At 43.3% G+C, this 17,144-nt stretch overlaps 1 protein-coding gene across 1 annotated transcript in view; it reads left to right on the top strand.

The window, feature by feature from the left end:
* The window catches only part of LOC122925556 (venom factor-like), a 482,939-nt gene extending 468,660 nt beyond the window's left edge, over nt 1-14,279 (top strand). The window contains exons 49-50 of the mRNA XM_044276914.1: nt 3,967-4,102; nt 14,065-14,279. Of these exons, the coding sequence (XP_044132849.1) occupies nt 3,967-4,102; nt 14,065-14,206 (278 nt within the window). The 3' untranslated portion in view covers nt 14,207-14,279. The remainder of the gene's footprint in view (nt 1-3,966; nt 4,103-14,064) is intronic.
* Nucleotides 14,280-17,144: the final 2,865 nt, after the last annotated feature.

A 17,144-nucleotide genomic window follows, 5' to 3' on the forward strand; every position in this document is an offset into this window, starting at 1 on the left:
CTGCACCGCTGAATGGCTAATAACACTTTTTTCCCCCTCTAATACACCCCAAAAAGGCTGTAATTTTGTCACTTCACCGCACAAAGGCTAATAAGCTTTTTTTCCCCCTCTAATACACCCCAAAAAAGGCTTCAGAACATATAACTGCACCGCTAAACGGCTAATAAGCCCTTTTTTCCCACTGATACACCCCAAAAAAGGCTTCACAACATATAACTGCACCGCTGAACTGCTAATAAAACTTTTTTTCCTACTAATACACGCCAAAAAAGGATGTAATTTTGTCACTTCACTGCACAAAGGCTAATAAGCCCTTTTTTCCCACCAAAACACCCAAAAAAGGCTGTAATTTTGTCATTTCACCGCACAATGGAAAATAAGCCCTTTTTTTCCACTGATACACCCCAAAAAACCCAATAACAAGAAAGGTTTGGTGAAATTACACAGGTATCATCTATTGTAAACCTGAAAGCAGCAGTATAATGGCAATTCGGATGCAGCAAGGTGCAATAGGATTGTTCCTATTACCCAGGCTGTAACCTCCCCTATTGGACCCTGTTCTCCTTTTATAGTGTGAAATAATTCCTCCCTATCCTTTCCCTACACTTCTAATGCCCCTTCCCTGAACTTCGATTTGCTGGAGACTGAGGGCAGGAGCTTCATCATCGTCACTGGGCATGCGCCGAGCCCAGTGACGTCCGATGCTCGCTCTTCCCTCAGTCTCCAGCAAATCGCACTGGCGCAGCCCTCAGTGGGTACTGCGTCTGTGCGAGACTTCGCTCGGCCGTCAGGGAGGAGGAGGAGAGGGATGAGACGCTGTGGGCGGTTAGGGATTCTGGAGGAAGGCGTTTTGGGCACTGCAGGGGGGCATTACTGGGCACACAAAGGGGAACATAACGCCCCTCTGGGCACCTTCAGGGTTAATTTGCATAATTATAAAAGTCGTTTTTTTGCAAAACTACTGAACGGATTACAATATAGAACAGCACAGCCGACTCAAGGTAAGCTGTGGAGCATGACTGGTTTAAAATCCGAATTTGGGTTATGAGAGGTGACAGAATCCCTTTAATGGGTGCAGCATAAATCCATATGAGTGCAGCAACAGTCCTTAGGTCCCAGCAGGTATTGGCAATGTATGGCAGGGGTTAATGCCTCTTCTGCTCCTATCCGATATGCCTGGAGAATCTGGCAGCTATTTATCTTCTGCTTTGTCTTCTGCTGTGTATGGGCCTGACTAGCTGAGGAGGGATGTGGCTTCTCCTGGTCTCTGGACATGTACTCACAGCTTGGCTCACAGGGTATGCTTCTTCGTGGAGGCTGGAGATGGCTGATTTTCTTGTCAACTAGCTGAGGCTGATGGCTCAGGCTGGGAAGAGTGATCTTGGCCTCAGCCGAGGTTCGATCCCGTCTTGGGATCCCTGTTTCTGGGAGCTCCTACTAACACAGCCTTCCCCTAGCCGGGGTGGCTGGTACACACCGGATCTAACTGGTTTCTTCCCTCCCTTGCTGCGGGGCGTGGGACCAGCCCACTTCTGCTCCTAGAAGAGGGGGAGCTAAACACCGGAATGAACTATTCCAGTCTAGCTATACTAAACTGAACTAAACACATTGCTGCCACCTGCTGGTGTACATGGAAAATTACAGCAATAATATGAAACAGGCATGGAAATACATATCATGGCAATGCACAGTTAGACTACACAAGATGACAATACATATGCACCTGACATGTTGTAGCAGGGAGAAGGAGTTTAGTGACATACTCTGGGATGTTACAGGAGCCCCCCATGCATGATCAGCCAGCGCTCCCTTTCACTCCTATGGGCTCGACGGAAATAGCCGAGCCAGTGCTCTGCTATTTTCGGCAGCCCTATAGAAAATGAATGGAGGGCGCTGCACATGCGCAGTGCACCCTCCTTCCCTTTCGGGGCTCCGTTCTCGATATAGGTGCGGGTCCCACCGCTAACCCTAACCCTATAAGACAATGGGGGCATATCCTAGCGATATGCCCCCATTGTCTGCCATGAGACAACCCCTTTAAGCCTCATTCACATGTCCATGTCCGTGCTCATATCCGTGAGAGGGTGGTCAGTGATGTATCCGTAAAGATGTCCATAAAGGATTCGTGTTGGGTCCGTGTGTCCGTTTTTTGCTGTCTGTGTGCCATCCGTCTTTCACTGACCCTGCACAGGTGAAAAATAATTTTTATAAAAATCTCTTCCTAATGATACATGAAACACGGATGCAGCACAGATGGCATACGTGTTTTTCACTAACTCATTAACTATAATTTGCGCAAGGGATCCGGGATCAAGATAGGAAATGCATTTGTGCTAAAAAAAAACTGAACCACGGATTGTGATGAAGCACTGATGTCTGAACACACACATTCAAATGAATGGATCCGTGGCCTGTCCATGCGGAACACGTGCAGCACACGTTTGTGACTCACTGACGTGTGAATGAGGCGTTACATACAAAAGATCATGGAATATAATCTCATCTAGCCCTACATGTTGTCTCCCCCTCCTCCTTATCCTACGTAGCAGGGTTGCCAACCAGAATTTTTCTTTTTTCTGGACAATTTATCCCAAAAGCACAGACAGACAATATTTTTTACGGACAATTTGGAAAACCATAATAAATAATAATACATGTCTATAGCTCAATATACTGCTAAGAAGTCATTACCAGCATTTACTGTGAGCTGCAAAATTTTGTAAATTATCACCAAAATAGCATAGGCAAGTACCACCAGCTTCAAAAACTAATTACGGACACATCCATTTTTTTCACGGACACAGGAAAATAGTCGCCTATATTTACGGACTGTCCAGAAATTTCTGAACGGTTGGCAACCCTGCTATGTAGCTGTACAAAATCTACATACCTTAGTTTTGAGAAAAGGTTAAGTCTTATTGTAATCTGCAATAAAAAGCAAGCAATATTAAATCCACAGAATGAGACTCTCTCTCATCACACAAAATTCTGGTTCATAGGAATCAGAACTTTTTGAAAAATCAAAGTCAAGTTTATGAATTTTTAGAATTGATTTGCTCATCTTTAAGGCTGGTTTCACACGGGCGTTGCGGGAACATGCGTGATTTTCCCCCGTGAGTGCAAACCGTTTTAATGCGTTTTGCATGCGCGTGAGAAAAATCAGCATGTTTGATACCCAGACCCGAACCCGGACTTCTTCACAGAAGTTCGGGTTTGGGTTCAGTATTCTGTAAGTTTTATTATTTTCCCTCATAACATGGTTATAAGGGAAAATAATAGCATTCTGAATACAGAATGCATAGTACAATAGGGCTGGAGGGGTTAAAGAAAAAATAATAATAATCATTTAACTCACCTCATCCACTTGTTCGCGCAGCCCGGCTTCTCTTCTGCCTTCATCTGTGAGGAAAAGGACCTGTGGTGACGTCACTATGCTCATCACATGGTCCATCACATGATCCATCACCATAGCGATGGATCGTGTGACGGACCATGTGATGAGCTCAGTGACGTCACCACAGGTCCTTTTATTACTGCACAGCACAGATAAAGACAGAAGAGAAGCCGGGCTGTGCGAACAAGTGGATTAAAGGTGAGTTAAATTAAAAAAAAAATTTAGCCCCATTTACTTCTATGGGGCCTGCGTTGCGTGAAAAACGCACAAAATAGAGCATGCTGTGATTTTCACGCAACGCACAAGTGATGTGTGAAAATCACCGCTCATGTGCACAGACCCATAGAAGTGAATGGGTCCGGATTCAGTGCGGGTGCAATGCGTTCACCTCACGCATTGCACCCGCGCGGAAATCTCGCCTAATAAGTGCAGATTGTGTCTCTCTCTCCTACAGTACATGCAGAAACTGATTGCATTTTTGTCAGTGGTATTAATATTATACTCCTATTCTGTCTGTTTACTGCATGTATGCTGCTTTTAGATGCTACTATATTCCAATTTTCCGTTTCCAGGTACGGATGAAAATGTTGATAATCAGAAGCGCAATTTTATCAGCCATGCCAAATGTAGCAAAGCCTTAAACTTGGAGAAAGGCAAAGACTATGTGATCTGGGGAGTGAGAAAAGATCTGTGGAATACTGCGGATGGGTAAGTGATAGTAAAAACTTGTGAATTGAAGGGGTTTTCTGGGATCTAACAGATCCCTCATTGATTACATATAACACACCTGTGGACGAAAATGAGTTCCATACTTGCCGTTCAGAAGGTGCTTGAATTGGCAGTTTGGGAGCCCAGTCTTCTGAAAATCTGTCTTCTGGCAACATCACTCCTTGTATCAGGATTCTGGCTTAGGCTATGGATCAGATGTCGCTTCCACTTTTGATGGGACCAGACAGGGGTGTTGCTAGGGTCTCAAAAGATCCAGGGCATAAGCCCCAATGCATATGGTCCCAGTCGATGTCCCCTGCCCGCACTAGCACTAAAGACATTTGAGGGTACTTTCACACTAGCGTTTTTGCTGGATCCGGCAGGGTTCAGCAAAAACGCTTCCGTTACTGATAATACAAATATCTGCATCCATTATGAACGGATCCGGTTGTATTATCTTTAACATAGCCAAGACGGATCCGTCATGAACTCCATTGAAAGTCAATGGGGGACTGATCCGTTTTCTATTGTGTCAGAGTTAAACGGAACCGTCCCCATCGACTTACATCCGTTTTGCTCCGCATCCCATGACTGAAAAAGAACCGCAGCATGCTGCGGTTTTCTCTCCAGTGTAAGAACGCAACCAAACTGAACGGAATGCATTTTGGAGCCTTCCGCTCTGTTCAGTTACGTTTTGTCCCCATTGACAATGAATGGGGACAAAACGGAAGCATTTTTTTTTCCGGCATTGAGACCCTATGACGGATCTCAATACCGGAAAATAGAGACACTAGTGTGAAAGTAGCGTGCACCCGCACTGAATCCGGACCCATTCACTTCTATGGGTCTGTTCACATGAGCGGTGATTTTCATGCATCACTTGTGCTCTGCGTGAAAATCGCAGCATGCTCTATATTGTGCGTTTATCACGCAACGCAGGCCCCATAGAAGTGAAAGGGGCTGCGTGAAAATCGCAAGCATCCGCAAGCAAGTGCAGATGCGGTGCGATTTTCACGCACGGTTACTAAGATGACAGTCTATTCACTGTATTATTTTCCCTTATGACATGGTTATAAGGGAAAATAATAGCATTCTTTAATACAGAATGCTTAGTAGAAGGTCAATTGAGGGTTGAAAAAATAATAATAATTAACTCACCTCCTCCTCTTGATCGCGTAGTTGCCGATCTCTTCTTACTTCTTTGACGTCACATCACATGGTCCAAGCACATGGTCCATCACCGTGGTGATGGACCATGTGATTGGACCATGTGATGAGCTCAGTGACGTCACCACAGGTCCTTTGATAGGTCCTGAAGAAAGAACAGGAGATCGGCAGCTACGCGATCAATTGGAGCAGGTGAGTTAATTTTTTTTATTATTTTTTTACCCTCAATTGACCTTGTACTAAGCATTCTGTATTAAAGAATGCTATTATTTTCCTTTATAACCATGTTATAAGGGAAAATAATTACATCTACACAACACCGAACCCAAACCTGAACTTCAGTGAAGAAGTTCGGGTCTGGGTACCACATTCAGTTTTTTATCACGCGCATGCAAAACGCATTGCACCTGCGCGATAAAAACTGAACAACGGAACGCAATCGCAGTCAAAACTGACTGGGTACCTACTCGCGCGGGTTTGCCGCAATGCATCTGGGACGCATCCGAATTACTATTGGTGGGACTATGAGGCGCACTATTACTGTGAGGGGGGGCTATCTGTTTGGCACTATTATTATCCGTCATGGATCTGCAAAAACGCTTCTGTTACAATAATACAACCGCATGCATCTGTCATGAACGGATCCGGTTGTATTATATCTTCTATAGCCATGGGGACGGATCCATTTTCTATTGTGCCAGATTGTGTCAGAGAAAACGGATCCGCCCCCATTGACTTACATTGTGTGTCAGGATACGTTTGGCTTCGCTTCGTCAGGTGGACAGCAAAACGAGGCAGGCAGCATTTTGGTGTCCGCCTCCAGAGCGGAATGGTAACTGGTCGGAGGCAGACTGATGCATTCTGAGCGGATCCTTTTCCATTCAGAATGCATTAGGACAAAACTGATCCGTTTTGGACCAAATGTGAGAGCCCTGAAACGGATCTAGCAAACGAAAAGCCAAAACGCTAGTGTGAAAGTAGCCTTAGCGTCCTCACATTTCTATCATCATCCCCCATCCTCGAGTCCCAACAGTGTTCTCCTGCTGCTCGCTGTGCCCCCCAATACCCCCAAATACTATCCTGAACAAATAATAGTGCGAAACAGATAGCCCCCCCCCCCACACACAGTAATAGTGATCCTCATAGTCCCACCAATAGTAATTCCCTTCTAGAATGCCCTCATTAGTAATACTACCCCCTACAGCACCCCCAACCGTTCTAATGCTCCACAAGAGTGCCTCTATTAGTAGAAGAGCCCTCCTGTAATAATAATACTCTCACAGAGCCCCCAGTAGAAATAAGGCCCCCCTGTTGTTCCCCCAGTGGTAAGAAAGCTCTCCACAGCCCCCAATGTATAAGCACTCCTATAGAGCCCCTTAGCAATTAGGACCCCGATAATGTCCTCTGCATTTATAATGCCCCCCCCGCAGAGCCCCCTATAGTTATAATCCTCCATGTAGTGCCCTCAGAAATTATAATGCCCCAGCCATTCCAACATGCAGTCCCATGTAAGAAACATCACCTCCATCATACAGTCCCATGTAAGGCTACATGTACATGAATGTAAAAAAATATAGGCCGTTATAAGCAGACGTACTGCCAGCTTTTTTATGGTCATTTTCTAACAATTTGTGCATCCATTTTCTCACCATCTGGCGGTTAAAAACAGATGAATTTCATTAGCTTATCCCAATCCCCCCGATAATGACCCCAATTGTAAATAATGCCCCAATATTGGCCTGCAGCATAAATAGTGTCCTGCATAGTGGCCCCCAGCAGTAGTAATGCCCCCATAGTGGCCCCCAATATTGATAATGTTCCCTATAGTGCCCCCCCAGCAGTAGTAATGCCCCCCATAGTGGCCCCCAATATTAATAATGTTCTCCATAGTGCCCCCCAGCATTAATTATGTTCCCCATAGTGGACCCCGGCCATAAAAATGTTCCCCATAGTGGCCCCAGCAGTAGTAATGTCCTACATTGTCGCCCCAACCATTAATATTGTCCCCCATAGTGGCCCCTAGCATTAATAATGTTTGCCATAGTGGCCCCTAACATTAATAATGTTCCCCATATTGGCCCTTTGCATTAATAATGTCCCCCATAATGATCCCCAGCAATAATAATTTCCACCATAGTGGCCCGAGCATTAATGTCCCACATAGTGGCCCCGAGCAGTAATAATACCCCCATAGTGGCCGCAGCATTAATAATGTCCCCCATAGTGGCCTCATCATTAATAATAGTCCCCATAGTGGCCCCAGCATTAATAATGTCCCCCATAGTGGCCCCAGCATTAATAATAGTCCCCATAGTGGCCCCAGCATTAATAATGTCCCCCATAGTGGCCCCAGCATTAATAATGTCCCCCATAGTGGCCCCAGCATTAATAATGTCCTCCATAGTGGCCCCATGCATTAATAATGTCCCCCATAGTGGCCCCATGCATTAATAATGTCCCCCATAGTGGCCCCATGCATTAATAATGTCCCCCATAGTGGCCCCTAGCATTAATAATGTCCCCCATAGTGGCCCCAGCATTAATAATGTCCCTCATAATGGCCCCTAACATTAATAATGTCCCTAATAGAGGCCCCCAGCAGTAATAATGTCCCTCATAGTGGCCCCCAGAATTAATAATGTCCCTCATAGAGGCCCCCAGCAGTAATAATGTCCCTCATAGTGGCCCCCAGAATTAATAATGTCCCTCATAGAGGCCCCCAGCAGTAATAATGTCCCTCATAGTGGCCCCCAGAATTAGTAATGTGCCCCACAGCATTTTCTTTTGACTGCGAAAAAAAAAACCTACCTCATCCACTTTCACGCGCAGGGACACTCGATCCTCACTGGATGCAGCAAGACCTGAAACGATTGTGTGAATCACGCTGGGAGCGCAGGTCCTGCTGCATCCAATGAGGAGTCAGTGTCCCCGCCCCTTGGATGAGGTGAGTAATTTATTTTTATTTTTTATTTTTGTCATTTATCCCCACTGTACAACGGCCGTTAAGTATGGTCCCATTGATTTCACAGCCAAAAATAGGACTATTTTCTGTTAGCTGCTATTTTTTTTTTTTTAAATAGCCGCATAGACTGCAATTGGTTATAAAAATGGCTGCGTGATGCACGCTGCGTAAACCGCTATCACAAGGCTATTTCTTCACGTTTGTGTGCATGTAGCCTAAATAACATTGCCAGTCTCATGTAAATAACATCACTCCCCTCCTTTAATCCTCCAACATACAGTCCCATGTAAATAACATCACTCCTTCCCCCAGCCATCTCCAATATACAGTCCCATGTAAATAACATTACTTCCCTCCCTTCAGCCAACTCTAATATACAGTCCCATGTAAATAACATCACTCCTTTTCCCAGCCAACTCTAATATACAGTCCCATGTAAATAACATCACTCTCCTCTCCTCCCTTCAGTCCCTCCAATATACAGTCCCATGTAAATAACATCACTCCTTTCCCCAGCCAACTCTAATATACAGTCCCATGTAAATAACATCACTCCCTTCCCTTCAGACCCTCCAACATACAGTCCAATGTAAATAACATAATTCCCCTCCCTTCAGACCCTCCAACATACAGTGCCATGTAAATAACATCACTCCCCTCCCTACAGCCACTCCAACATACAGTCCTATGTAAATAACATCCCTTCCCATATATCTAACATCCCTAACATACAGTCCCTTGTAAATAACATCACTCCCTCAACCAAGCAGGGAGGTAGTGTAGAGAGAGGAGGAGAACTACAACTCCCAGCATTCCTCTGAATCTATCCCTTCACTTACCTCTCCTCATGTCACAGAAAGACATCACAGGGTTCTTCTCCACTAGTTCTCCTCTTCACAGCTGAGCTCCGCCACTAATGACTGTGACATCATTGCAGGTCCTTCTCCACCACTGAGCTATTCCTCTAGCACAGATCACCTGGTCAGTAGTCACCCTTGTTTTCTCATTATCTATAGACCAACTGAGCAGGGGGCCCTGGGCAAATGATTCAGTGTGGTAGCGCTTCAGCGCAGGTATTCACTTGTAATACTGTATGTGTCCAGCAGGCAGTACATTCGGGGGCCTGGGACAAAACATGAATGTTTTAACCTAGAGACGCCCATGGGACCAGAACTATCACGCTCACCGGTGCATGTGTATACTGCTGAATTCATCTCATCTACGCACGGCTAGGCAGAGGAAAAGTTCTGGTCCTTTCCACAGCAGAAGTGATATACCCTTCAGTGCCCAGGCGGGAATCTGGTAAAGGACATAACTTGTTAGCGGAAGCTGGATTTTCAGAACATGTGACCATATTTCCGAGTGGTTGATCCTTGCAACTTCAGAAGAATAAGTATATTACCAGCTTTTTTTTTTAAAGGCTGTTTATTAGTAAATAAGGTGGGAAAACGTCTTTAAGAACATGGAACGGTGGACCCATGAGAATAAAGATGTCCAGAGGCAGACATAGAGACTATTAGTACACACACAGCGGTAAGGCCATACCTACAGAAAAAAAAAAATATTATGACCAATGGAAAGCAAGCAGGCCTAAAAGGCACAGTCCTCAAGGGGTTAAAAGAGTATTCCAATCTTGTAGAGTAATAGCATGTTGTTAGGATTTGCCATCACATGATTGGTACAGATCTGACCTCTTGGATCTAAACTGATCTTGAGAATTAAAGGGCTGCATGGTAAATGTTTATGGAGGCAAATGTGGTCAGGTGTAGTTCCCTGCACAGGTGTAGTTCCCTGCACAGTTGGTTAACCAGTAGTGTTGATCACGAATATTCGAATTGCGAATTTTTATTGCGAATATCGGCACTTTGAGAATTATTTAGAATATAGTGATATATATTCGTAATTTCGAATATTGGAGATTTTTTTTTAAATCAGTACACATGATCCCTCCCTGCTTCTAGCTTGTGGGCCAATGAGAAGGTTGCAGTATCTGCAGTAATGCAAATTTTTATCGTGAATTTTTCAATTGCCGATTTCCGCAATCAAGAAAATAATGACTGGAGATAACGAATTCTCGAATTTGCGAATATAAGGCGAATATTCGTCCAAATATTCACCCAAATATTCGCAAAATATCACAAATTCGAATATTGCCCCTGCCGCTCATCACTACTAAAAATATTTCCTCCCTGCTTCTTACTTGTGGGCCAATGAGTCATTGACCCACAAGCAACTTAAGCAAGGAGGAATCATGATTTTAGATGGGAAAAATGACGAATATTCTAAAAAACAAATACAGTCAGGTCCATAAATATTGGGACATCGACACAATTCTTGGCTCTATACACCACCACAATGGATTTGAAATGAAACAAACAAGATGTGCTTTAATTGCAGCCTGTCAGCTTTAATTTGAGGGTATTTACATCCAAATCAGGTGAACGGTGTAGGAATTACAACAGTTTGCATATGTGCCTCCCACTTGTTAAGGAGCCAAAAGTAATGGGACAGAATAATAATCATAAATCAAACTTTCACTTTTTGATACTCGGTTGCAAATCCTTTGCAGTCAATTACAGCCTGAAATCTGGAATGCATAAACATCACCAGATGCTGGGTTTCATCCCTGGTGATGCTCTGCCAGGCCTCTACTGCAACTGTCTTCAGTTCCTGCTTGTTCTTGGGGCATTTTCCCTTCAGTTTTGTCTTCAGCAAGTGAAATGCATGCTAAATCGGATTCAGGTCAGGTGATTGACTCGGCCATTGCATAACATTCCACTTCTTTCCCTTAAAAAAAACTCTTTGGTTGCTTTTGCAGTATGCTTTGGGTCATTGTCCATCTGCACTGTGAAGCACCGTCCAATGAGTTCTGAAGCATTTGGCTGAATATGAGCAGATATTGCCCGAAACACTTCAGAATTCATCCTGCTGCTTTCGTCAGCAGTCACATCATCAATAAATACAAGAGAAACAGTTCCATTGGCAGCCATACATGCCCACGCCATGACACTACCACCACCATGCTTCACTGATGAGGTGGTATGCTTAGGATCCTGAGCAGTTCCTTTCCTTCTCCATACTCTTCTCTTCCCATCACTCTGGTACAAGTTGAACTTGGTCTCATCTGTCCATAGGATGTTGTTCCAGAACTGTGAAAGCTTTTTTAGATGTTGTTTGGCAAACTCTAATCTGGCCTTCCTCTTTTTGAGGCTCACCAATAGTTCACATCTTGTGGTGAACCCTCTGTATTCACTCTGGTAAAGTCTTCTCTTGATTGTTGACTTTGACACACATACACCTACCTCCTAAAGAGTGTTCTTGATCTGGCCAACTGTTGTGAAGGGTGTTTTCTTCACAGGGAAAGAATTCTTCGGTCATCCACCACAGTTGTTTTCCGTGGTCTTCCGTGTCTTTTGGTGTTGCTGAGCTCACCGGTGCGTTCCGTCTTTTTAAGAATGTTCCAAACAGTTGTTTTGGCCGCGCCAAATGTTTTTGCTATCTCTCTGATGGGTTTGTTTAGTTTTTTTCAGCCTAATGATGGCTTGCTTCACTGATAGTGACAGCTCTTTGGATCTCATCTTGAGAGTTGACAGCAACAGATTCCAAATGCAAACAGCACACTTGAAATGAACTCTGGGCTTTTTATCTGCTCATTGTAATTGGGATAATGAGGGAATAACACACACCTGGCCATGGAACAGCTGAGAAGCCAATTGTCCCATTACTTTTGGTTCCTTAACAAGTGGGAGGCACATATGCAAACTATTGTAATTCCTACACCGTTCACCTGATTTGGATGTAAATAGCCTCGAATTAATGCTGACATTCTACAGTTAAAGCACATGTTGTTTGTTTCATTTCAAATACATTGTGGTGGTGTATAGAGCCAAAAATGTTAAAATGTTGTCGATGTCCCAATATTTATGGACCTGACTGTATATAGCACTATATTGAATATATTTGTGTTTTCGAATATTCGTAATATTCTAGAACAAGAATATATAGTAATATAGCGAATATTAGAAAAAAACGAATATAGAGCAATAGCTAATATAGTGCTATAATCTTCTTTGTCTAATAGTTGCAATTGTTTTCTCATCTGAAGTTCAGATTGGAAAAAAATTACATCTATAGAAAAAAAAAGTGTAAAACAAAACATGCAATGCAACAGCTCTCTGCAAACCAAATAAAGTGCAAAAATGCATAATAATTGCTAGTGCTATACTTATAAATTAGAGATGCTTGGCAAATCATTTTGTACAAAATTATTTGAGTCTGTCTGCCACACGTCAAGGCGATCTCTGTAAGACGGGTTCCTAACACTAAATTCTACCTGTTATGTGCCATGACGGCTACCATACAATTCAGGGAGTGTAGGTTCCACATGCATGCTGGGCCTGCTTTATTTCTGTCATTTTTGGTGCCAAAATGGCCTCCATTATATCCAAGGAATGCAGGCGGCAGGTGGGCTCAAATACTATAAAAAAAAAAGATTATAGCACTATATTAGCTAAATTGATCTTTATTCATTTTTTTTTCCGAATATTCACTATATTGCTATATATTCTTGTTTTAGAATATTACAAATATTTGAAAAAAACAATATATATCAGTTTTTTAGAATATTCGTAATATTCTAAAACAAGAATATATAGCAATATATATTGAATATTCAAAAATAAATAAAGAATATTGAGCAATTTAGCTAATATAGTGCTATAATCTTCTTTGTCTAATAGTTGTCATTTTTTTCTCATCTGGAGTTCAGATTGGGGAAAAATTAAAACTATTTAAAAAAAAGATTATAGCACTATATTAGCTAAATTGCTCTACATTAGTTTTTTTTCAAATATTCACTATATTGCTATATATTCTTGTTTTAGAATATTACGAATTTTCGAAAAAACAAATATATAGCACTATATCGAATAGAATATTCGTCTTTTTTTTCCATCTGAAGTCATGATTCCTCCCTGGTTAAGTTACTTAAGCAGGGAGAAATCATGACTTCAGATGGAAAAAAAAAAGATGAATATTCTAAAAAACAAATATATACGGTAGCACTAAATTCTATAGTGCTATATATTCATTTTTGACCCACGCCTGTATTGATCGTGTAATATTTGCATATTATGCGATCATTACCTTGCCGATTTTTCGAGCAAATTTTTTTTCCGGATATAATGAATATTCAAATTCGTGAATATTCGACGAATATTCTACAAAATATTCACGAATAATCGTGAATTCGAATATGACCCCTGCCGCTCATCACTATTAGGCCGAGCTGACAGCACGATCGCACGCCGTCATTGGTTGCTATGATGCTGTGCGCTTCATGCCGCCGCTGCACTACAGTAATACACTCGTATGATCTATACGAGTGTATAACTGTAGTGCAGCGGCGGCATGAAGCGCACGGCGTCATAGCAACCAATGATGCCGTGCGCTCCTGCTGTCAGCAGGAATCCAGGCTGGGATACCACGGACCGCTCACGGCCGTGTGCATTCGACCTTAACCAGGAGAGCTGCTTTGCTGGGGATACTTTGAAGGGGACCTAGCATTGTGGCACCTTCATTCTCAGGATCAATGATTGACCAAGAGGTCAGGCTCTTTCCAATCCTAGCTATACACCATCACATTATAACATTGCAATACCCCATTACCATTGATAAAGGACATTTTGATCACCATCAGGTCCCATGGGTTTCTATTGGTCATTACACTGGACAAGATAAACATGTACATAGTAGAATACAGAGAGAAAAGACTAATGCCGTTACCTAGATATTCTGGACTTGTCCCAAACTGATGATTTTGGTTCCCCAACAGATATGCCTACATGATAACCAAGGACACTTGGATTGAGATCTCGCCAAATAACCGAGATTGCCAGAAAGCTGAGTTCAAAAACGTCTGTAATGAACTGGAAGAGTTTATCGATGAGATGGATTTCCGTGGATGTACCAGTTAAATTTTTCTGGCCCCACATTCCCAGTTTCATATTCTTGTTTTATGCGCTAAGAATAAATACATCAAAAAACATTCTCAAAGGCTTTACATCACTTTATTTATTATTCATGACCTACATTTCCCAATACATTCCCCAATACATATGCTAATATCTGGCAAGTGAAGACTAGAGATGAGCAAAGTTTTCAAAAATTCTATTCGGACGCTTTGCCGAATTTTCCCCCAAATTTGTTATCTGAATTTATTTGTGACGAAGCACGTTAAAAATCAGCCATTTCCCAGATGCTGAGAGCCTGTATATTGGTGTACAACACTGTGCATTGCAGAAACATACATAACTAGTTCGCTGTGGTAGTGAAACAACACTGTGAGTCAGTATGACACGCAGCTGACAGGCGTCGCTCTTAGAATCGCTTCATACTTCACTAATTTGGTCACTTACGTGCCAAAACTGACCAAATAACTCAAGTGTAAACTCAGCCTTACAGGTCAATGTTAGCGTCAGGATAAAGAACTGTACAGTCGCCCAAGATTTTACTATAGTGTGAAAGAGCGCACTTCTTTTTACATCGTCGTCAGCTGATTCCACATAGATTTCTATAGAACCTTTTCTGTTACACATTGAGACAAGTAGTGGAGACAGAGTGAAGAGGGTGTCAGCAATAAGTTTGTGTTAACATCACTGTTTATTTTGCCCTTTTTCTGATCCTTCACAAGAAAACCTCCTAAAAAACGGATCCTATCTTTTGAGCATCCGATATTCACATGGTCAGCATTTGGTCAGTAATCCATCAATATTGGATCCAAAGCAGAGATGACACGTGATTGGAAAGTTTGCATGTCTTCTGGGTTTCGTACCCACTCCTGCTTTTGGCTTCCAAATCATGAGCATATCCTGATGCAAAATAGGGACAGTGTGATACAGGCCTCATGGATTCTCCAAAAACAGGATCTGTTGTGTTTTTAATTTTTTTATCCTTCTGACAGATCAGAAGAAGGGTAAAATAAATTGTGATGTCAACAAGGCCAAAAAGCGACACTAGTGGCCCCATCTCATGCGGTTGCCACCCACCCCACTCTGTGGAGTCAACACAATAGCCCAGTCCCATAGTGGGGAGGGGGTGGAAACCGCATGAGGAGTCAACACAGTGGCCCAGTCAGAGTGCTGAGGGTGGCAACCGCATGAGGAGTCAACACAATGGCCCAGTCACAGAGTAGTGAGAATGGTAACTGAATGAGGAGTCATCACAGTGACCTAGTCACAGAGTAGGGAGGGTGGCAACCGCATGAGGAGTCAACACAATGGCCCAGTTAGAGTGGTGAGGTGGCAGCCGCATAAGGAATAAACATAGTGTCCCAGTCACAGAGTGTTGAGGGTGGCAACTGCATAAAGTGTAAACATAGTGGCCCAGTTACAGAGTGGGGAGGGTGGCAACCGCATAAGGAGTCAACATAGTGGCCCAGTTATGGAGTGGGGAGGGTGGCAACTGCATAAGGGGTCAAGCTGATTCCACATAGATTTCTACAGAACCTGTTCTGTTGCATGCTAAAACAAGTAGTGCCTCCATGACAGAGTGAAGAAGTTGTCAGCAGTAAGTTTGTGTTGACATCACTGTTTATTTTGCCCTTCTTCTGATACTTCATAAGAAAACTCCGCAAAAAACGGATCCTGTCTTTTGAGCATCCGCCTTCACATGGTCAGCACTTGGTCAGTAATCCATCAGTATTGTTAAGGCCAAAAAAAACAAAAAAAAAACAGAAGTGGATCCAAAGTAGAGATGACACGTAATTGTAAAGTTTGCATGTCTTCTGTGTTTTTGTACCCACTCCTGCTTTTGGCTTCCAAATCATAAGCATATCCTGATGCAAAATAGGGACCGTGTGATACAGGACTTATGGATGCTCTAAAGACAGGATCCGTCGTATTTTACATTTTTTCATCCTTCTGACCGATCAGAAGAAGGGTAAAATAAATAGTGATGTCAAGAAGGCCAAACAGGGACACAAGTGGCCCCATCACAGAGTGGGGATTGGAGCAACTGCATAAGGAGTCAACGTAGTGACCCAGACACAGAGTAGGAAGGGTGACAAATACATGAGTAGTGTGGTGGCCACCGCATGAGGAGTCAACACAATGGCCCAGTTACAGTTTGGGGAGGATGGCGACCACATGAGGAGTCAACAAGGTGGCCCAGTCACAGAGTGGGGAGGTGGGGGGCAACCGCAGTGGCAGTAACAGCACAAGATGGTGGGTGGCAGTAGGAGAAGATGGCAGCAGGTGCGTGGCATCAGGCTGGTGGCAGCATCAGAATAGTGGCTGAAGCAGGTGGCACCCAGAAGTTTTGATGTAGCACCCAGAATTATCTAGTCTGATGCATCAGGCACTGGCGTGTAGAAATCCTGGCCCATCCACGCTTGATTCATCTCTAAAAGAGTCTCTCAACATTTTGAGTTCTCTTTGAGGTAACTATGCCCCCTGTCGGACTAAACACCTGTCACACTACTGACTGTTTTAGCAAAATGGTGCATTTCATCCCTTTTCCTGGTTTGCCCAATGCTAAGACGCTGGCGCAGGCATTTATTGATCACATTGTCAAATTGCATGGTATTCCTTCAGACATAGTCTCTGATAGGGGCACGCAGTTTGTTTCCAGATTCTGGAAGGCTTTCTGTTCTCGCTTGGGTTGTCATTCTCTTCTGCTTTCTGTTCTCGCTTGGGTTGTCATTCTCTTCTCCTTTCCACCCGCAGTCGATTGGCCAGACAGAGCGCGTCAATCAGAATCTGGAGACATATCTGCGCTGTTTTGTGGCAGAGAATCAGGAGGATCGGTGTTCTTTTTTGTCTCTTGCTGAGTTTGCTTTAAATAACTGTCGTCAGGAGTCCTGTCATGGTCTTACCTTCTTACTGTTCTCCTTCGTTTGACATGTGCTGGCGGCCA

The sequence above is a fragment of the Bufo gargarizans genome, chromosome 2 (genome assembly GCF_014858855.1).
Source record: "Bufo gargarizans isolate SCDJY-AF-19 chromosome 2, ASM1485885v1, whole genome shotgun sequence".
In the NCBI taxonomy this organism is placed as follows: Eukaryota; Metazoa; Chordata; class Amphibia; order Anura; family Bufonidae; genus Bufo; species Bufo gargarizans.